This window comes from Myotis nattereri (genome assembly GCF_964212035.1).
Source record: "Myotis nattereri genome assembly, chromosome: 15".
In the NCBI taxonomy this organism is placed as follows: domain Eukaryota; kingdom Metazoa; phylum Chordata; class Mammalia; order Chiroptera; family Vespertilionidae; genus Myotis; species Myotis nattereri.
In genome coordinates this window covers 79,687-101,121 of record NC_138090.1, presented here as the reverse complement: position 1 = coordinate 101,121, position 21,435 = coordinate 79,687, and the positions used below count along the sequence as shown (strand labels likewise).

Sequence of the window (21,435 nt, the reverse complement as noted above, 5' to 3'; positions counted from 1 at the left end):
CTCTGAACCATCTGACTGTAGGTTGCAGAGGATGCCACTTTGCCTCTCAATACTTGTGTATATTCCTCCCAACCAAGGAAATTACCTTATATGGCCTCGGTGCAATTATCGGAAGACAACAAGAAATTAACATTGCTTAAGTTGTCATGCGTTATTTTTTAAAAAGTTACCTTTATCTATTTCTGGACTTTCTAATTCCAGTTCTGACTACTAAAGTGCTTTAATTACAGACCCAATGTGTTTTAATGTCTAGACGTGCTAGTCGCATCATAGGTTTTTTTTTTCATGAGTATTCTAGAATGCAATCTTTTTTCTTTTTTTACAAAAAAATGTTTTTATTGATTTTAGAGAAGAAGGGAGAGGGAGAGAGAGAGAGAAGCATTGATTGGTTGCTTCCCATAGGGCCTGGGACTGATGAACCCAAAACCTGGGAATGTGACCTGACTGGAAATTGAACCAGTGACCCTTCAATGCAAGAGATGACACTCAACCGAGGCACACTGTCCAGGGCTCATGCAAATTTTTTAGAGCACATATTTAAATAAAATTTTAATGACAAAGTTTGATACTCAAGTCTCAAAATTAAAATATCAGAAGTAGGTTTTTCAGGGATGTTAAATCTCTGGAAGCAGAGAGACGTGGCTGAGCCTCATCCATTGAGGTCATTTTGTTGCTTCTGGCTTTACTTTAACTTTTGGTTACACACACTGAAAAACAACCTAAGATAGTTGCTTTAAGCGTCGCTTTTTCTCATTGTACAATTCCCTGTAGCAATTTATGGCACCACTGATGGCTCTCGAAGCTTTCAGTTTCCACTCATCATTGGGACTGCTACTGGTAAGGATCTGTAAGCCAGCCTCAAAATGTGAGAGGGCTGCCGAGAGTTCTCCTGTGGTTAGTTGACGAAGAACCGGTTGAGTGTCTCCTCTCCTGCTGGCTCCTGTTCCAGCTGCATCAGCTCCTCACTAGAGAGAGCTCCTCCTGTGACTGTAGCAACTGGTCCACGTCAGCTCCACAAGCTCTTCAAAAGCCAGAGTCCTGGCAAGGGTCATAATGCTTTTTTTGAAGTTGTGCAATGTTATCTGTTTGGGAAAAATTCTGGAATTGAACACACTGGGGCTACATTTTCTTCCACACACTGTTCATTGTTGCTGGCCTGAGTGCCTCCCAAGCTACTGCAATGTTGTCTACAGCATCCAAGATGTTGTAGTTTCTCCAAAACTCCCTGATCGTAGCTGTATCCTCCCCATCTGTTGCTTCTAGCTGGCATGTGCTCAAAAGTCCTTCTCAGGTAGTGAGCTTTGAAGGTGGAGGCTACGCCTGGACCCATGGGCTGGATGGAGTCAGCTGTACTGTCATGAGGATATTCCGCTCTTACATTATCAGACAGGTCACTCAAACTGACCGGGTGGCATGGTGCATTGTCCAGGATGAGCAATGCTTTGTTGCTTAGGTTATTTTTGGCACAGTATTTTCCAACAGCAGGACGAAAAAAGTACCTGAACCATTCAAGAAAAATGCTCCTGGTTGCCCAGGCCTTTCTGTTTGAGCGCCAAATCACAGGCAGCTTGGGCTTGGAGTACCCCTTCAGCGCCGGGGGTTTTCTGGGTGGTACGCCAGTAAGGGCTTCAACTTCAAGTTGCCACCAGCAGCAGCATCAAGCGGTCTTTGGACGATTGAAATCCCGGCTGAGCTTTTTCCTCCACAGAAAAAAACGTTCCTTCAGGCATTCTCTTCCAATAAAGCCCTATCTCATCGACATTAAAAACTTGCTGGGGGGTGTGCTCACCGTCTTCGATGATGCTTTTCAGCGCTTCCCGGTATGTGTCCCGGGTGCTAGCAGCTGTGCCCTTCATCTGGAAGTGGGGCAAACGATGGCGCTCTTTGAACCTCACAAACCACCCTTTACTGGCACTAAAGGTTTCTTTTGAGAGCTTTCCCCCAGGTCACGCTGTAAGTCATCAAACAAGCTCTTAGCCTTCTCCTGGATCATGGCAACACTCCGCGGCAGGTTCCGCTGGCTCTGGTCTTCCAGCCACAGGCGCAGCCGCCGCTCCATAGCCTCCATGGCTGCACTTCGATGGCGAGTCAACCGAGCGGCCCTTGAGGGAGTAGCTACTTGGGAACTCACTGTTATTTTTTCTTTATTATCTCGGATCGTCGCCACTGTAGAGACAGCAAGGTCCAAAGCCTTTGCGATCTGGCTGAGCTTCTCGCCCACTTCAAGCCGTCGTAACACTTCTAATTTTATGTCCAGGGGAATTGCTTTCCGTTCCCTCTTGGCATTTGGGACGGCCTTTGGGGCCCTTCTCCCGGGCATGATTGCCTCCAGAATGCAGGGAAACCACAGCAGTCCCCGGGGGAGAGGCTTGTGGACCCGGCTCGCTGGCAGGGCTGGCGGAAGGGAACCCGCTGGCGGAGGCGCAGGGGGGCCTCCCGGGGACGTGGGTCACCACAAGGCTGCCCAGCTCGCTGGCCCAGCAACAGGCTGCGCATCCTCGACGCGAAGGCGGCAGCCAGGGCTTTGGGGTCCGTCAGTGTCCAAACCCGGGACTGCACAGCTGCAGGCGCATCCAAACTGGCCGGGGTCTCCGTGTCCAGAGAACAAACAGAAAGTCGTGCCGGGGAGTCACGCTGCGCAGCACCCGCCGAGTCAGCTCCTTCGTTCTGAGGGCTCCCGGGCGCAGTCACACGTGTGCCCGGCACCCCCGCGCGCCGGTCGCAGCGGCCGACGCGGTGGGGCGGGTGGCGTTCGCTTAAGCGGCCGCGGCCCACGGAGGACCCGGAAGTGCGTGTCCTTGTCTGTGCCAGATTCAGAGTCGGTCTAAAGCACTCCTCCCGGCACCGAGTCCGCCTCGTTCGCTGGTTCCTGTGCTCCGCTGTCTGGTAGGGGAAGGCGGCGCTCACGGTCACTCCTTACAGTCAGGCGAGAAGCAGGCTCCTAAAGAGGTCCCGGCGCCGGCTCCGCGGCCTCGCTGCGCATGCGCACAGCTCCCGAGCCTGTCGGCGGCCTCTGCATTGCGCGCGCGCGCCCCCCAGCGGCGTGTGGTCGCGGCTAATGGCGCAGCGGCTGGTGGCGGCCGCTCGCCGAGCTGTGGAGATGCCGCGCGGCCCGGGACCCGGCAGAACGGCCGGGTCTGGCGTCAGAGCCTCCGAAATAGCTGCGCAGGTGAGCGGGGAGGCGCTGCCCGCCGGTTCCGGGAGGCGGGTGACGCCATCGGGGTGCGCCGGCCAGCGCGGGGGACGGGGGCGGCGGTGGATGGTGTTGGGGGGCCAGGATGAGGAGGTGAGAAACGCAGCAAGAGCAGCTTCAGCTCCGCCCCGCTGCCGCCTCGGCTGCCCCTGGTCCTAACCCGTCGCCCTCCGAGCCCCGAGGGCCCTCCACGCTTCTCAGCGGTTCCCACCGCGGGCTCCCTGGGCAACCTCAGCAGGTGCCCCGCCTCCTTTTTTGGCTGCAAAGAGCCCAGGTTGAGCGTCTTGCGTTCGAGTCCCGCTCCTCCCGGCACCGCGCTCCGACGCGAGGGCGTTTCTGCCCGGGCTCCACGGATGTTCTTCCGCCCGATCCGCCTCGCAGAGTTGCTCTCCGCACCGGTGGAGATAATGGGCGCGAAAGAGTTTTGTGAATCGTTAGAGTTTCTAATTCAGCCGCCTCTCGTGGAGCCCTAGGGCCTCGGTGCTGCGCCTCGCAGACTCTCGCTGAGCCCACACCTGGCCTGCAGGTGGGCGCCTTGCAACCTCCAGTCCAAGAGCCGGCCGGCGGCTGCCCGCGCCTTGCAGTTCCCGTCCTCCTGCTCCAGCTCCTCCACTTTTAACTTCTGTGTCGCACCCCTTCCCCTGGCTTAGAATCTGAAATGTTACTCCACGATTAGGTTGTTTTATTTTTTTATTGATACACCCCAGAGGGCAGTAATCACATTGATTCTTTTTTCCCCTAATGCACCTATGTGCAGTTTTTGGGTTTTGATACAAGAAAGATACCTTGATTTCTGATTTTTTTTGGGGGGGCGGGGGCGGTTATGGTGGCTCTTATTGTGATTGTTTTTACTATATTGGCTTTTGACCTACTGTAGCGAAAAACCTAAATTACCTCTCGTTCTTCCCTGGCCGGGTTACTCAGTTGGGTAGAGCGTTGTCCTGACGCACCAAGGTTGCAGGTACGAACTCCAGTCAAGGCACATATAAGAAGCAGCCACTGAATGTGTAAAGAAGTGGAACAACAAATTGATGTCTCCCTCTTTCGCTCAATTAAAATTTTTTTTAATTGTATCTAGTTCTGTCTTTAACTGATGCAGGTATTAGCAGCTTATGGTAAAAACGAGTTTTCCTCTTTGAGGACTGAAGAAACGGTACACAAGAGGGTTTGCTCTCCTTGGCCTGACAAAAACACTAATCTTTGGTTGATCATATATAAATTATGTAGTATCCTTTGGTTTTTAAGTTTCACATAATTTTAGTCTTAGAATTGTGTTTGTTTTTGAGGCTGCAGTAGTTTCAGTTGCCAAAAATGCCTCGGTCAAGAAACGGTGAGTTTTCTTTGACAGCTGCAGCAATAAAAGTATTATATGTCTTTCTGCAGTAAAGTTCCTGTTGGAATAATTTTTAAAAGGGATATTTAAGCAGACAAATAAAGGCAGCAAGCTTACCCCTCGGGCTTGATCCCTGTCCCTGCACACCTGTAAGGGCCACTGTGAGCAAATGCAGTCCAGTTCAGAAGCGAATCCTCTTTCCCATCTTCCTTTCAGTGCCTCCAAGGCAGCTGCTTTCAGCTGCTGGTTCTGCCCACATAACTGCTGTCATTTTCCCAGCGGCTGTTCCAAACCACCCAGAGGTAACTAACTACCTATTATTGGCAGCGCAAGGTTCCCAGGAACCCAGTGCGGCTTCCCCAGTGTCTTCCCCACAGTGTGTGTGTGTGGGGGGGGGTGCGGGGGGTGAACCAGGGAACAGGTGTGTGATGACTCTGATGCTCATGCCTCCCCCCTTTTGCAGCTTCCATATTGAGCCACTCTAAGCTCTTACCATTCTGGCTCACACAGCCCCTCCACATCTTCACAGATTCCATACTCAGTAAAGACGGTGAAAGGAAACTCTTTCAGAAGGAAGCTGCCTCTGTTGGGAGGCGTGGGAACAAACCTCTTTTTCTGCACATCCAAGGACCCACCAGGCTGAGCCTCGTATTTGGAAAGCAGAACTGAGACAGTGTAGAAACCGCAGTTAGCTTGGCGCACACCTGCCCTTCACACAGGCAGCCCTGTGCTCAGTCCTGCAGTGCTTGGTGGGGGCAGCCTCTTGCTCAGTGAGACTAAGTACCTGGTCTTGCTCACTTAGAGGATCTGTGAGCTGGAAACGCTTAGCATGTGACTGAGGGCTGAGTCCTCTCCCCGCCCCCCCTGAATGGTTCCGAGAAGGTCACCTGATGCTGCCTAGGGTATCCCAGAAAGAAGGAGACTTGTGCATAGACACCCTTGAGCTCCAAATGCATTTCCAGGTCTTGGCCTGGAACAGCCATTCTTTAGTGGAGAGCCTATTTGGGAATAAAAGGCTGGAGCATCCCAAAACCTCAGTAGCGATCGTTCAGACACCTCGTTGTTTCCTGTGAGTGTAAACATGAGACATGCTTCCTGCAGAGAAGTCATTGGGAAGTCACGGTCTCCAGAAGGCGATCCCCATTGCGTGCTGACCACGGCTGGCTTGTCACGGGGCCTCCTGGCCTGTGTTGAGTGCATGAGCTCACTGTCTCATAGTTTGCATCCCTTCGCTGTGTCCTTGGGTTGCTTTCCAGAGGGCTTTTCTCCCAGATGGCTGGGTACAGAGGCACAGCAGCCTGTGGGCCACTGGTGCTGCGTCTTTATTCTCACTGGCATCATTCTCCTGTGGTCTCTGCAGCCACGTCGCTGGGTGGTAAGAGTGTTACTGAATGGGCTCTGGATGTAAGACTTCCCTGTGTCGTCAGTAGAAGACTTTCGCTCCTGGTCCTTTTGTGTTTTAGAGCCAGGGTGGGATGTTAGTGCTCTGATGTCTCAAATTCTAATTCCTCTTCTTGAATTAGATCCTGTTTATTAAAATGGAAATAGGTACATACATACCCCAGGTTAAAACTGTCCATGTCAGTAGGAAAACAACCCTTAGATGTATTTGGAGAGTGTTAGCTGTCTTGGGTACAGTTCAGTCTGTGTGGGGAGAACATGTCCGAGGCCCTTGGTAGCTGCTGAGCATCCTGTCAGCACCTCAGCTCTTCTGACTGGGTTTCTCTTCTCTGCTAGGTGGACTGGCTGGGAGTTGTGAACAGTTTGTGGGTCTTATTCTTGCCCCTGGTACATCACCCGAGGTGAGGGCTGGGTTCAAGACTGATTCCAGTTGTTTTAATGTAAAGAGTAGCTTTGTATTTTTCAGAGAAATGCCTCTTTTGATTTACCCCCCCACAGTAACCCCTGTTCATGTGATAGGCATCATTAGCAGCCTTCCAAGCAGACAGGATTGAGTTTGCCAAGTCATATGTGAGGACCACCAGGCGAGGTTTGTGAGGAGAGAAGAATAAAAAGGCAAAAGCAAGCGACAAGGACAGAATATTCTATTTCCGTCTAAAACCTAAGACCCGTGGTTATTGGTCAGGACAGGGGACCCTCCTGTCGTGAGCAGACTCACCTGCAGAACTAGGCTCTGCTTTGCAGGAAGTGGAGTTGGCGAGTGAGGCGGTGGCTGTGGGGAGGGCACCTCACACTGCTCGCATCTCGATTCCACAGAGGTTTGTGTGGTTTAACATCGGCAGCGTTGACACCTTTGAGCGGAACCTGGAGACTGCTCATGTGGATTTGGCATCAAGCCTCCCAACTAGGCGGCAATGGTCTACACCCGGGAGAGTGACGGGCGAGTGACAGGGCTCCAGCACGGGCGCCTGGTTCCGGGCAGAGTGGTGTGGACTTCTTTCTTCAGGCGCGTCCGGCGTCTGCTAATAATTTTTTAAAAATACGTTTTATTGATTTTTTACGGGATAGAGAGCTAGAAGCATCGATGAGAGAGAAACATCGATCAGCTGCCTCCTGCACGCTCCCCACTGGGGATGTGCCCGCAACCCAGGTACATGCCCTTGACCGGAATCGAACCTGGGACCCTTCAGTCCGCAGGCCGACACTCTATCCACTGAGCCACACCGGCTCGGGCATCTGCTAATAATTTTAACGTCTGTAGTAGGAAAATAGTTCGTTAGCTCTGTTTTCATTGAGGAAAGAATTGATCCGGTAGGCTAGAAAAGTGGAACAGTAGGCTGGGCAGGACGCGTCTGTGACAAAGCCGTTCTGGGTCTGCGGGGCGTGCTCCCCGCCCGCCACACGGCCAACCATAGGCGAAGCCCGGCAGGCCCACGTGGGTGGGATGAAAAGCCTTCAGAATTGGGGGAAGGTTTGGTGCCAGGGACAGACTTTGACACTTTTTTGTTGTTGTTAATCTTCACCCAGGGACATTTTCTTCATTGATTTTTAGAACGAGTGTAAAAGAGGGAGGGAAGAAGAGAAGAGATAGAAACATTGATGTGAGAGAGAAACATCCATCAGCTGCCCCTCACACGTGCCCCTACCAGGGTCCAGAGATCAAACCTGCAACCGAGGTACCTGCCCTTGGCCGGGAATTGAACCCGAGATTCTTGGTCTGCTGAGTGACGCTCTAACCACTGAGTAAACCCGGCCAGGGCTTCCCCCATTTTTAAAGAAACCCCTCCCTTTTGTGTATCAGAACAGTTCCAGCCGCTCAGTGGTTGAGTGTGGGCCTATGGAGGTCACGTTTCGATTCCCAGTCAGGGCACATACCTGGATTGTGGGTTGATCCCCAGTGAGGGGCATGTCGGAGGCAGCCGATCAGTGATTCTCTCTCATCATGGATATTTCTTTTTTTTTCTTTCTTTTTTTTTTTAAAAAAAAATATATTTTATTGATTTTTTACAGAGTGGAAGGGAGAGAGAGATAGAAACATCGATGAGAGAGAAACATCGATCATCTGCCTCCTGCACATCTCCTACTGGGGATATGCCCGCAACCCAGGTACATGCCCTTGACCGGAATCGAACCTGGGACCCCTCAGTCCGTAGGCCGACGCTCTATCCACTGAGCCAAACCGGTTTCGGCGATATTTCTATCTCTCCCTCTCCCTTCCGCTCTGAAATCAATAAAAATAAATTATATGAAAAAAGCAGTCCCAGAACTGTTGACTCTCCCTGGCCTGAGGTAATATTTATGGCCTTTCTTCTGATGAGTGGTTTTCTTGGGTTTTCTAGCTCTTTCTTGCAAAGCCTGCTGCCCACCCTTCTCCTGGTTGGCATCCTCTGTGCTGCGAGTAGGGGCGCAATGGGGACTGGGCGTGGCGGATGAGGAAGGGACCTCTTCAGTGCTGGTGAGACCCCGGCCAAGATCCTAAAGAACAGCATCGACATGCGGTTTGCAGATGGAGCTGGTTGCGAAGAAGCCAAATTGGAGAATCCTAAACAGTACCAGGACTTAGGAGCCAAAATTCCAAAGGTATCGATTTCAGAAAACGCAGTACTGCTCCAGCATCACAGAGGTCCCTGTGGTCCAGGGTTGACAGGTAGTTGACAACAGCTTTCTGTGATGCTGATGTATTTTACTAATCACATTAGAGAGTGTAAATAGCATTTGCAGAGTTGAACAGTGACAATCTTCTCACCTGATCGACCTGAGACCACAGTGAGTTATTTTTACACTGTAAGGCAGTGGAACATACCCCTGTGTGGTGTGTTTATTTTTAACTTAATTGCACGTTCTGTGTTGTCTCTCTTCCTGTGAGTTTGGTCCCAGTGGCCATGATCCTCTGTTGAATGTCCTGCATGAACCATGTGTTGGTGACAGTTTTGTTTCTCTGAATTGAAGTGAGGACTTTAAAGCCATCTGAGTGCAGAATCTATGTTTTCATGAATTTTTCTTACCCATTTATAGTTTTCTCACCTGCCCAATTTTTAAAAATTATTTTTATTGATTTCAGAGAGGAAGGGAGAGAGCTACATAGGTAGAAACATCAATGATGAGAGAGAATCACTGATTGACTGCCTCCTGCATGTCCCCTACCAGGGGGGATCGAGCCTGCAACCCGGGCATGTGCCCTTGGCCGGAATTGAACCTGGGACCTTTTGGTCCACTGGCCAACGCTCTATCCACTGAGCCAAACCGGCTAGGGCTCACCTACCCAATTGGACACATTTCTTTTTTCAGCAATAAGCCTTCAAATTAGGTTTTGAAGAAACAACTTTCTTTACTCCTCTTTTATTAGTTTACATAACGTCAACTTATATAATTAAAACAAGTGCAACTCAAACAGGTTTGGGGTCAGATGCAGCCGCCTCTTTGAAGCCCAGGGCCAGCAGGGGGAACAGGCATGGTGTGGGCTTGGGTGTGGCTCAGGGTGTCCTTTAGAGGAAGCTGAGCCTTGGCCATTCTGGCTGCGGGTCTGTCTGCTGGTGCCTTTTTGTGTCATGGACCCTTTGAGGACCGGACAGAAGCTATGAGTCTTTTTTCCAGAAAGAGTTGCATCTCATAAGAAATTGACTCACAGACCTTCAGGTCTTGGGCTCTGGACCAGGCTTCGAGCTCTACTGTGGGCAGTGCCCAGCAGAGACCTTTGAGTAGCCCCAGCTTCACCCACTTGGGCACCACTGTCAGCCTGAGGGTTAGAGGGCAGGAGGTGACATTTCTCTTGGACAGTTTGGTGAGTGTGAGCTGAGAAGCACGTGGTGTGACAGGCGCACAGGCTGATGAGCAGAGAGAAGCCTACAGCTCGCTGGTCAGTGAGTTTGTCCAGCGTGTGAAGACCATTCCGTGGGGAAAGAACAGGCTCTTCAACAAATGGGGCTGGGACAGTCGGATGTTCACACACCAGGAATGAAATTGGACCCTACCACCTTCTATATGTTAACTCACTGTGAAGCTCTTAGAAGGAAACAAGGGGGAAGCTTTCTGACCTCTTTTGGTAATGGTTTCCTAGTTAGTATGATGCTGAAAGTATAAGCAACAAATGAAAAAATAAATTAGACTCCTTCAAAATTAAAATTTTGTGTATCGCCCTAGCCGGTTTGGCTCAGTGGATAGAGCGTTGGCCTGCGGACTGAAGGGTCCCGGGTTTGATTCTGGTCAAGGGCATGTACCTGGGTTGCGGGCACATCCCCAGTGGGGAGCATGCAGGAGGCGGCTGATCAATGTTTCTAACTCTCTATCCCTCTCTCTTCCTCTCTGTAAAAAATCAATAAAATACATTAAAAAAAAATTTTGTGTATCAGTGGACATTGTCTAGTGAGTGAAAGGCCAGCCAACAGACTGGAAGAAAACGCTCGGAAATCATGCCTCTGATAAAGGTATGAGATCCAGAATCTGTAAAGAACTGTCACAAGTCAGCACAATAAAGAACTCAGTCTAAAATGGGCAGAGGATCGGGGCAGACACTTTTTCATGGACACACAAATGGCCAGAAAGCACATGGGAAGGCGCTGAGTGCCGTTCGTCACTAGGAAAGTGCAACTCGAGAGCACGGGGAGGTAGCGCCTCACTCCCACCCGCTGGCTGTAAAGGACGGACAAAAGGGGGAGCTGGCCAGGGTTGGAGACACGCTGTGGGGCGTGCAGTAGTGCAGGTGAGGGAAGCAGTGTGGTGGTTCTCCAAAGAGTAGACTAGTCACCATATGACCCAGCAGTTCCTCGGTATCCATACAGATGTTCATGGCAGCATTCGTCAGAACCGCCCACGTGTCCATCAGCGCGTGATGGATGAACCAGATGTATTATACGTGTAATGGGATGTGCATTTTGTGTTAAATAACTTGCACCTTAATAAGATGTTTAACCAGAAAGCTAGTTAAAAACAGTGGTCATGACAAGGTAGTTCCTGTGTCCTTCAGGTGCTCACCTGCTTTCCCTCTGGTCTCTCGGCTGGAGGCTTTCCTGGGATGAAGCCCGCTGGGCACCAGTGGCAGCCGTCTCTCCTTTCCCGGGTCAGGCGCTGATATTCCAATGTTTGCAATGAAGCAACCCTGATCGCCGCTCACCACCTGAGTCCTTTTGTGCAACAGAAGCACTTTGAGCAGGCCATTGAGAGGGTCATCGGAGGTGAGCAGATGTCCCTTCGGGGGCCCCCACCCTGGGGCGCAGTTCACTTCAGCACACAGAAGCCATGGACTGTTTTCCAAACCAAAATTTGGGACTTTGGGTCCTCCAACAACCTCCGTGTTTTTTCTAGAGCTACGTTTAGAATCTCAAAGAGATGGGACCCTCGGGGCACTGGCGTAGAGGCAGATGTGGGTGCTGCGTGTGGTTGAGAGGAACAGGGTTTCCTGGACGCGTCCTGCTGGGACATGCTCTGTGAGCAGCTGTGCTGTGTGCTGCGTGTGCGAGTGTGTACGTGTGTACGTGTGCGTGCAGGGTCACCGCCTGGCTTTCCATCCTCAGCTCAGCTGCTTGGGAAACTAGTCAGTTGGTTGAAGGTGTCCAGAGTGCCTTCCCAAGGATGGACATCAGGTGTCCACATGGCGAGCAGCTGTCCATGGTCAGGTTAGCAGGCTGGTGTCGCTGATCTGTCCTTGTTGAACTTTTTACTAACGTGTGACATGTTTAGAGAAGCACGTAGAGAAATTCATGCAAGAGTAGGCCTTCCTTCCCCCAGATGCTGGCACCTGGGCTTCCCTCCTGGCCCCGGCTTCGTCTGGAAGGAAGTCTGGTCTAATTAGCATATTACGCGTTATTATTATAGATTGGCAGTTGAGGTGTCCAGAGCCTGGAGCGTAGCGCCTCTTCCCGGGGTTGCGGGCCCAGCGCCTGGCACCCCTACTGCTGCACCCTCCCTCTCCTCTCTGGGCCATCGCGCCCGCCCCCCTTCCCATGAGCTCTGTTGTCAGCTCCTGGGCCTGTGCACAGGACACCTGGCCAGGAACCTTCCAGGGGCTCAGGGTTTGAGGAACCACCTGCCATGCACTTGGCGCCTGTTCTCTCGGCCCTTGATTCACAGGTGAATAAAATGGCTGGGGTTTCAGCCTCATGGTGGCCTCTGCTCACAAGTGGGGCCATCCCTGCCGGCTGCCTCCCTGTGAGGACCTGCTGCTCTGGGCCTGGAGCTCCTGGAAACCTGCTCTTGGCTGGGGGAGGCTCACACAGGAGGGCCAGGCCTCTGTGGGGGCAGGATCTTCACTGTAATGACTAAAGGTCCAGGGCACTTGTCACTGATGGGTGATCCAAATAAGCCGCCCTGAGTGTAGCACAGCAGGCCCCAGGGGCTTAGGCTGGAGAAAACGGAGCCCCCTGGCTCGCACCCTCCCCGCACTGCACTGTGGGACGGCTACAAAGGAAGAGACGGTGGTTGGGCCTTAGGGCTTAGGACGGGTGATGTTTTAATGCCACTGCTGTAATTAGCTCCGCAGCAGCAGGAAGGATGGATGTGTGTGGGGGGAGACCCGGGGTGGTGGTGCAGGCAGGCCACCCTTACAGGATTGGGTTTTAAGGGGCATTCTTGACTGTGCCTGGTCAGTCAATGTCCCCGTGCTGTTGTTGATCATGTGGCAGGAGAGGGAGTCTCCTGCCCCTACGTGGAAGGCAACCACCTGCATTTCTCAGGCCAATTTGCCTGGGGGACCTTCCTCCAACCAAGCACAGTGGGCCCATTGCCCAGGGCTCCTATGGAAGAGCACATTTCAGTGGGGTGTCAGTGGGGAACAGATCAGGGCAGGTTTCCGTGGGAACAAAAAGCAAGCTCACACATTTATTTTAAAACCAATCTTGGACTTGCAATCAGACCAGAAGCCTGTCCTGTCCTTTAGCACATAAAAAGCAGTGTTGGGAGCAGCTGAGCCTGGTGGCCTGATTTGGGGGCCAGGGGCTGTGCCCACGTTCTCCCACACCTCCAACCCCTTGGGCTAGGATGTGCATCGACAGGGTATGGGGGCCGCATGGGCAAGGGACTGGAAGAAGGTGGCCCACCCCCAAGCAGTCTGAGGCATCATGCCGTATTTGGTGTGCTGAGCTAAGGAGGGTGGGCCCGCTGTCTTGCAGGGACCAGGACGAGCAGGGTCTTAGGGCTTGGGAGGAACCCCATTGCTGGCATTGCTCCCTGGGTGGCTGGAAGGGGACAGGATTGAAATAAAGGTGGAAATGTTCAGGATTGACTCTTCCACCCACGTATTTGGCTAGAACCCAGGGGCTTTGCAGAGCGGCAGTCATCTGCTCAGATCCCCCCATCACCCAGCATCCACTCGGGAACCTTGTGACAGATGAGAGCACCAGTCCTGTGGACAGAAGGTTCCAGAAGGCCCAGTCTACTCCTGTCTCATCCCCGGGCATTGTCAGCCCTGATCCAGGGACCAGGAAGGAATTGGACATCAGGCCACTGGGCTGTGCTTGTGCTGGGTGCCTTGAGACCCTGACCTGGCGCCATGTGGGGTGGGCAGAGTCCACGGAGCCGCAATGTCACATTTCCTCTGCCTGGGTCCCGGGGCTGCCTGGCCTAGTTCTCCTTGGGCCTCTCCACCGTGAGAAACGTGTCCACAATCGCTGGCTGCCGCTCAGGGTCGCCGAGGTGCTGCTTCTCGCGGTTCTGCTCTGCCCGGGCCCGAGTCCAGGATGGGGACCGCAGACAGCCGGCCCGGGGCAGTGGGTGCAGGCCTGGTGGGAACACGGGTAGGGTCGGCATGGCCTGGGCCTGCGTCTCTCCTGAAGACCCCGGGCTGGGCCCTGTGTGCGTCCCAACACGTGTCGGCCACACATTGGGATCCCTGGCACTGAGGAAATGTGAGTGCCAGCAACGAGGACGTGTGGGCCTGAACCCCCGACCCCGGGCCCCGCCTGCATGTGGTTTGAGCAGGGAGAGAGCAATGTCCCTGGTCCCACTCACCCCACTGGCTGCCTTGCCGTTTCTGAGGCTTTTGGGGTCTTGGGCCCAGGACAACGCTTCCGTGGGAACCAAAGTGGACACCACGTCAGGCTGCGCTGAGGCGGGGCCAGGTTGGGTGAATGGTACCTCCTCTGTGTTCAGCTTAACTTGTGACTTTTTTAGATTTTTGTTTTTTTTTTAATCCTTACCTGAGGACATTCTCATTCATTTTAGAGGGGAAGGGAGAGAGAGAAACATTGATCAGCTGTCTCTCCCACCCGCCCCAACCAGGCTGGGGATCGAACTCGCAACCTAGGTATGTACCCTGATCAGGAAGGAAACGGTGACCCTTCGGTGTGCTGGACGGTGCTCCAGGCAACTGAGCTCCAACCAACGGGGCTTAACTAGGGAGCCATTTAGTAAATGCTTCCTTCAGGGGGTCTGTGCCTTTGGCCTTTGGTGCTGTTTGAAAAGCAGAACTGAGGAGGGGGAGCAGGAACAGGAGGCACATAGATATGTAGAAGGCAGAAATGTTGAATAAAATGGTGCTGTGGTGCAAATACATAAACACAATTGAGATAAGCTTATTTTTAAAAACGATTTCAGGAAGCAGTGTTTAGTGGTCTCGGGCCCCAGGACCTCCCCCAATGCCCATCGTGTGCCAGTGCCAGCCTCACCTGCTGGTGATTCACCCGTCAGGTTCTCATCATCGGAGTCAGCAAAGACCTCGGCCAGTTCCTGGTCGGACATGTCGGTCAGCTCGGTGAGGTCCAGGAGGTCAAAGTGCACCTCGAGGGAGGACACACTGCTGAGTGGCTCTGGGAGCAGGGGGCGTGTCACTGGCGCAGTCGTCCGTGGGGCCCCCTGCCCCCACGAGGTCCAGGGGAGACCCAGAGCTCTGGGTAAAGCCCAGCACGGCCCCCAACTCTGCTCCCCACACTCAGGACCAAACGCCTTCTGGGGAGCCCTACTTATAGATGCTACAGCTGAGGCCCCGCGAGCCAAAAGCTTGAAAAGCTGTGCTCGCCACACTGGGGGAGTGTGTGGACAGGATGTGGCCCCTGGTCCCCACTCCCCGTAGGTCACAGGTCCCCATGGAACATGCCAGGCAGCTCCCTGTACTTACGCCTCCGTTCTGTGACCTGCAGGAGCCCTGGTGCTGGTATTGGGACTCCCACCTCCTCCTGCTCGGCCACAGGCAAGTGGCCGCTGTCCCCTGTCCCAAGGGCCGGGGCATCCAGGGCAGCCAGAGGCACCTCAATCTCCTTAACTATTTCTGCAAAAGACAGAATGCTTTACCCGCAGGACACAGGCAGGAGGACTTGCAAAGTTGCCTCATGGGTGCTGGGCAGTGAGCAGGGTGCTCAGGGTCGCCTCGGGCCAGGACCCCAGACGAGGTGGGGGCTTCTCTGAGGAGGCTCCTCGTTTTCCATATTTAAGTTTGTTGTGAGGTGAGGGCAGGAGGCCCCTTGAGGGCGGTGCTTGGTGGAGGTGGGACCGCAGGAACACAGGCTCCCACATGTTCCCCTGGGACCCCACAGCCGAGCAGGTAGACTCCAGGGACCGACCCGGGGCCCCCCAGCAGGGCTCTGCGATGCCTCGGGTGGATGCCAGAGTCAGAGTGGATGAAGCCCCAGGAGCAGCTGCGGCCGTCGCGACGAGGGGCCCCACTGGGGCTCTCGGTGCCAACAGCTGCTTGTGAGGGTGGGCCTGTCCTCCCCACTGTGGTTAGCAGCCTGGACGCCACCATGTGGGACATGTGGGTCTGGAGGGTCCCGGCTTACAGCTGCAGAGCTGGGCGGTGCGCCTGACCTCGGGATGGGTACCACCTGTCCTGGATGGGGCTGAGGGAAGGCGTACCTGCTGCCCGCGGGCGGCCTGGCCAGCTTTGCACCCTGCTGCCCTCACGTGGGCAGGCCAGGCTGGACAGGCTCGAGATCCGGTTTCTACCTCTGGTGCCTCAGGAGTGTGGCTTCTGAGCATCCTTAGAGGGTAGAGTTACACCCACCCCTGTCCTGGCCCCCACAGCCTGGCAAGGACACCTTCCCGCCCAGAGGCCATGAGAGATGAGATTCGGATCCTGCTCTGTGCTGGGGGTGTTGGGCCAAGGGAGCCCTTGGGGGCCTTGGTCTGCAGGACACTTTGCTTTGTGTCCTCAAGGGGAGGGTGGCACCGGGTGTAAGTGTCCTGGGGTGTGACACCTGGCCTGTGGGGGGTGACTGGGCTGGAGCCTCTGGCATGATAACTAGTAACAATGCCTCTTGGTTTTCAGACTTGCTCTGTGCCAGGCACTGCCCAGTGCTCTGCTCTCTAACTGGACGTCGCAACCAGCCATGAGGGCGGAGCGCTGAGCGCTGTGCTTTAGAGAGTGGCTCAGCTCCCTGCAGGCACCACACGGGGGACCATGGAGTCTGAGCTCTCGGCCTCCATTCCCAGGTCATGGTGCAGGGCTGGGAGCAGGGGCGGAGGAGGGAGGAGACTCCTGCCTGTGCCCGCAGGGAAGCTGGAATATGTTTCCTGGGCCCGCCCCAGGCGGAAGTGGACTTCTGAACGATGGAAGGATAGAGGCAGGGGTCTGTCCCTCGGTTGCTGGGTGGGGCCCCCTTCTAGCAAGAAAGCATCCATTCATTCATTCTTCAACCCAACAAAGGTTTCCTGAGTGCACACTCTGTGCCGGGGCCATAGCATGAACCAAGTGGATGATCCTACCCTCGAGGACAGGCAGTTCTGTTGGGGGCATGGGTCTGAAGGTGGGTGGGAGCTGCGTCACATCTGAGGGACAGGGCAAGGCCCAGGGGACAGGGGTGGGGTACATCCCGTAGATGCTGACTGCTACTCCGAGGGAGCGAGCTGTGCAGTGCTGGAGGGTCTGCGCTGAGAGGGGCACCCGCTAGTTGCACCTTTAAGGGACGCAGTCCAGGTGGGAAGGATGAAGACGACAGGGGCTAAGATGGGCGCTGGGGGGACCCAGCAGGACCTCAACCAAAGAGCACACTCCTGGCCCATCTAGCAGGGAAGGGGGACTGGGAGCATCCACGTGCCTCTTTACAGAGAGAGGGAGGCAGGAGCCTCGGACAGCCCCTGGGACAGACTCCACAAGCACCGTGGCCTGTGGCACTGACTGTAAGGAGCACATTTTACAAAATTCCAACATCCCAGAAACAGCAAAGTGTCTGTGTGCTGTGGAGTCAATGGCATATAGTGTGTGTCTGGTCTTTTGAGTCATTTTCATCGCCTTTTGGCAGTGCCTGGTCTCTGTGAATCCTGGTGCCCTGATCTGTCTCAAAGCTGTGGGGGAAGAAGATGTAGCTTCTGCCATCAAGGACACTGGTCCTGGGCTAGAAGAATGTGAGGGAAAGGGAGATGAAGAGTTGATGTGCCACTGCAGATGCCAGGGACAGAGCAGCCCAGGAAGGTCAGGGTTGATCTTGTCAGGTAAAGCATGTGGCCATGATGCAAGACAGTCCAGCTGTTAAGTGCGGAGTCACCGCACAGTCCAGCCATTCCACTCTGACGCTCAAACCCGAGAGAACCAAAGCACATGTGCACACAAACACTGTACGCAAATGTTCACAGCGGCACTGAGCGCCACAGAAGGCAAAAGTGAAAGCAAACCCCAATGTCCATCAGTGGATGACGGATGCACAGAATGGGGTCCATCCATCACTGGATACTACTCAGCCACAGAAAGGAACGGCGCTCTGACACCGGCTATCACGTGGATGAACCTTGAAGACATGGTGAGTGCAAGAAGCCAGACACAAAAAGGCCACATATTATGGCACCATTTATGCAGATGTCCGGAACAGGCAAATCCATAGAGTAGAAAAGTAAATCAGAGAAGACACAGAGTAGATTGGTGGGTGGGGTGTGTGTAACTGCTGATGTGTACAGGGTTTCTTTCCTGAAAAGCTAAAATTAGACGTTGGTGATGGTTGTACAACTTTGTGAATACAGATGCTCCCTAACTTATGATGGGGTTATACCCTGATAAACTTGTCGTAAGTTGAAAATATTTTAAGTGTCCCTAGCCAGTGTGGCTCATTGGGTAGAGCATCAGCCTGTGGACTGAAGGCTCCTGGGTTTGATTCTGGTCAGGGGCATGTACCTCAGTTGCAGGCTCCTGGCCCTGGTCGGGGGCATGTGGGAGGCAACCAATTGATGTGTCTCTCTCACATGGGTGATTCCTACCTTCCACTCTCTCTAAAAATCAATGGAAAAAATATCCTCGGGTGAGGATTAAAAGAGAAAAGAAAGTATTGTAATTAAAAAATGCATTTAAGACTCCTAATGTACTGAACATCGTAGCTTAGTCCAGACATCTCAAATGTGCTCAGAAGACCATGTACATTAGCCGACAGCTGCCCAACACCACAAGAGACAGTAGCGTATTGCTAGTCTGGAAAAGACCAAAACTGAAGATTCAAAGTTACAGTTTCCACTGGATGCTTATCACTGATTGCCATCGTAAAGTAAAAAAAATCATTGTTGAACCATTTTAAGTTCAACTTAAGTACTAACAATACTAAATTGGAAACTGTAAAAGGCTGAATTTTAGGACATGTGACTTATATCTCAATTTTTGAAATCGTCAATGGAAACAAAGGTGATTTTTGGCTGGCATTAAAGGGCAAAGCCAGGATGACTTAGGACATGAACCATATACTGTACACCTACTTACTATGTGCCAGGCACCTGGCTCAGGGGCTGGTCTGGGTGTGAGCTCCAGGATCTGGGCTTGCCCTAGTGCACAGTAGGTGCACCATAAATGTTTGTGGAATGACTGAGCCCAAAAACCCATATCCTATTTAATAAAGAGCTAATATGCTAATTAGACCAAACAGCAGAATGACCTTCCAGATGAAGCTGGGAGTTCGAGGGGCTGCGAGGGGGCTGTGAGGGCTGGTTGAGGCTGCGAGGGCCAAGCCCCTTGCATGAATTTCATGCATCGGGCCTCTAGTATATATATATATTTGTCTAAGCGACCATTACGACCAGTTGACTGACTAGTCGACCAGTTGCTATGACACGCACTGACCACCAGGGGGCAGATGCTCAATGCAGGAGCTGCCCCCTGGTGGTCAGGGCCCTCCCACAGCCATCCTCCTGCAGCTGGCCCACCTCCTGTGGTCTCTCCCCCCAGGACTGGACGAGATGGCCCTGATCGCAGGTCAGGCTGAGACCCCATCTGTGCACGAATCCATGCACCGGGCCTCTAGTAGTTAGTAAGAGGCTCTCTGATCTATCAGTCTGATCTCTGGAGGACAAAGGGACACATGTCCCACAGGTCAGACCCACTGCTCTTCCTGGGGCACAGCAGAGCAGGGAGCGCCCTGGCAGGCGTGGGCAGGGTGGTTGCCAGCCTGATGGAGCCACAAGCGGGGGTCATGCAAGCCAGGGCTGAGGCCAGCAGATGTTTCTGATGCCCAGGACACACCCTGTGGGGAGACTGAAGTTGGGGTGCCACAGTCTGCCCCCTCCCCCAGGCCTGATTGCTAATGTGAGTAGAGTAGATAGGGTTACCTTGTGCTATGCCGCTGACCTATTTTCCAGCACAACTGTGCTGAGAACGGCCCAAATTTCAAGTGCCCTTCTGTGTGTCCAGGGCCTTGCCCCAGCATAAACGAGAAAGCCCTCTGTGCGCACCCACGAGCAAACGCAGTAATGAAATGATTAAAAGAATGTCATAAAGAAGGCTGCAGCGAGGGAGAGATGTCACAGAAGTGGGGCACCGGCACCCTATTTCCCCAGCCCTGGTCCCTAGACTCAGTGCCCCTCCTCCTCATCCCGTCCAGGCTCAGCCTCTCTCTTTCCCTGTGGGTGGGCTAGTTTTCCAGAGTCAACAGTTGAGGCCCTTCAGGAAGTACACTACCCACCACAGCCCCTAATCTTTTCAGCTCTGATCTGCACTCTTGGATGATTCAGATATTAATTCACTTAAGTCCTCCGAGATGAGATGAGTGATGCTCTATAAACACCTTATCTTTTCGAGATAATTGCAGAGACAGTTGTGGGTGAAATAATGTGTCTGGGTTTGCTACCAGTGACTGCTGAAGGGAGGGGCTTGGGGGGGTCTGGGTGAGCAGCAGGAGGTGGCAGTCAGGGCTTTCCCACAGTTTTCTCTCCTTGTGTGTGCTCTACACTCTCCACAGTAAAGTTTACAGAAGTTAGTGAACTGAGAGGATGACAGTCACAGCACCCACATGTGACCTACCTGGTGAGACCCCACGGAGTGGACACACCAGCCGCGTGCAGCCAGCCCAGCCCCCCGGCACAGAACAGGCCCCGTAAACACGTCTGTGCACCGATGACTTAATCTTGGGCTTCCAGTAGCTGAGACTCCAAGACTGAAGGGTGGCCAGGCTCCTCTGCCCCCGCCCCGCAGGCCCGGAGGCTCTGCCCTCACCTCGCAGCCCTTGCTTGCTCTCAAGCTGCCCCTGGGAAGTGTGTGTGTGTGGGGGGGGGGGGGGAGCTGTCAGTTGTGAGAAAAGGCTGGATCCCTCCCAGAAGTGACAAAACAAAGGACCCGGCACCGCGAGCCCCTGGTGTGCGGTGCTGGCAGGGAGGGTCACGGGCCAGGCCACCCTCTGGCATGGACCTGCCCAACAAGGGCTGCAGACGAGCACGGAACGGACCCACGTCTCCGGGACACTTCCGGGCCAGCAGTTTGGTTCCAGGGGAGGCCGACCCCCAGCGGGTCCCTGTGTGGTCAGGGAGGGGCTCCTGGAATGGGACCTCCAGGGAACGATTGCACCCCGGCCTGGTCAGGCGGGCTGGAGCCCTGCGTTTGCATCCTGGCTCCCAGGCGGATGAACGGCACCCACAAATCCTTTCTGAACGGGCTTGAGAGGGGGTTCCCCAGTTTTTCTCTCATTCCGTCAGGACAGCGGACCGGCTGGAGGAGGGTCCCTCCGTGCACACCTGCCCGCCCAGACGCGTGGTCCCTGGGGCTCGCACAGCCCCCCCCCCCCGCAGGCAGCACCCCTCCCAGACCCCCTCTGGGCCCAGGGGCTGCAGGGTCCCCGCTGCGCCCCGGCAGCCGCTGCTGGAGCGAACAAAGCAGACGCGGCCGAGGCGCTGCGCCCCCCGGACCCCAAACTCCGGCCGGCGCGCCCCACCCCCTGACTCCCGGACCCACGGCTCGGCTGGGAGGGGTTGGGGGAAACTCTGGTCCCCCACCCAGAAGCAGGCAGGCGCGGCTGCCCGAGCGCCAAGGACCGGGGATCAGGATGGGTCTGGGAGCCCCCGCAGGGCGGCGGGCGATCGCGGAGAAGCCCCATCGCGGGCGGCCGGACCCGGCGCGGCCAGAGGTCTTCGCGGCCCGGCTGCTGCGTCCCCGGGACAAGGGGTGCGGCTGCTGCGGGGAAGCGCGGCTTGGGGTCCTGGGGCTGGGGCCGCACTCACCTCCCGGGCGGGCGCCCTCCAGAGGCTCCATGCAGCCGCGGCCTCACGGACCAGGCGGCCCTGCAGCGGCGGCGGCGACTCGGCCCGTCTCCCGGCTCCCGGCTCCCGGCTCCCGGCTCCCGGCTCCCGGCGCAGCGCATCGGGCAGCAGCCGGGGGGCCGCTGCGGCGGGGAGGAGCCCGCGG

General features: G+C 54.5%; 2 protein-coding genes and 1 long non-coding RNA gene across 5 annotated transcripts; 1 reads left to right on the top strand and 2 right to left on the bottom strand.

The window, feature by feature from the left end:
• Positions 1-1,634: 1,634 nt before the first annotated feature.
• LOC308531394 (putative CENPB DNA-binding domain-containing protein 1) lies at positions 1,635-2,320 on the bottom strand (the record flags this gene model as incomplete). Its single annotated transcript, XM_081108336.1, has 2 exons — positions 1,635-1,856; positions 1,910-2,320. The coding sequence occupies 2 exons, from the start codon at positions 2,318-2,320 to the stop codon at positions 1,635-1,637; spliced, it is 633 nt and encodes a 210-aa protein (XP_080964462.1).
• A 717-nt stretch (positions 2,321-3,037) lies between these two features.
• On the top strand, positions 3,038-8,906 carry LOC308530166. Its single transcript, XR_013996822.1, has 2 exons — positions 3,038-3,169; positions 8,267-8,906. It is a non-coding gene; the product is annotated as an uncharacterized lncRNA (long non-coding RNA).
• Positions 8,907-12,708: 3,802 nt separating this feature from the next.
• On the bottom strand, positions 12,709-21,399 carry DBNDD1 (dysbindin domain containing 1). 3 transcript variants are annotated; one of them, XM_081106638.1, is made up of 4 exons: positions 21,252-21,399; positions 14,974-15,123; positions 14,525-14,665; positions 12,709-13,639 (listed from the first exon to the last, which is right to left on the bottom strand). In XM_081106638.1, the coding sequence occupies exons 1-4, from the start codon at positions 21,280-21,282 to the stop codon at positions 13,482-13,484; spliced, it is 480 nt and encodes a 159-aa protein (XP_080962764.1). In that variant the 5' UTR covers positions 21,283-21,399; the 3' UTR covers positions 12,709-13,481. The 3 variants fall into 3 exon arrangements, with proteins under 3 accessions (XP_080962764.1, XP_080962765.1, XP_080962766.1); XM_081106639.1 differs by having other exon boundaries at positions 14,525-14,636; positions 21,252-21,394; XM_081106640.1 differs by lacking the exon at positions 14,974-15,123 and having other exon boundaries at positions 14,525-14,636; positions 21,252-21,379.
• Between the last annotated feature and the right edge of the window lie 36 nt (positions 21,400-21,435).

Excerpts from the sequence above, each read along its gene's own strand:
- DBNDD1 (XM_081106638.1), bottom strand. The coding sequence starts at position 21,282 with ATGGAGCCTCTGGAGGGCGCCCGCCCGGGAG. Across the intron at positions 15,124-21,251 it reads GGAGGGCGCCCGCCCGGGAG|AAATAGTTAAGGAGATTGAG; the intron begins GTGAGTGCGGCC and ends TGTCTTTTGCAG. Across the intron at positions 13,640-14,524 it reads GACGGGTGAATCACCAGCAG|GCCTGCACCCACTGCCCCGG; the intron begins GTGAGGCTGGCA and ends TGTTCCCACCAG.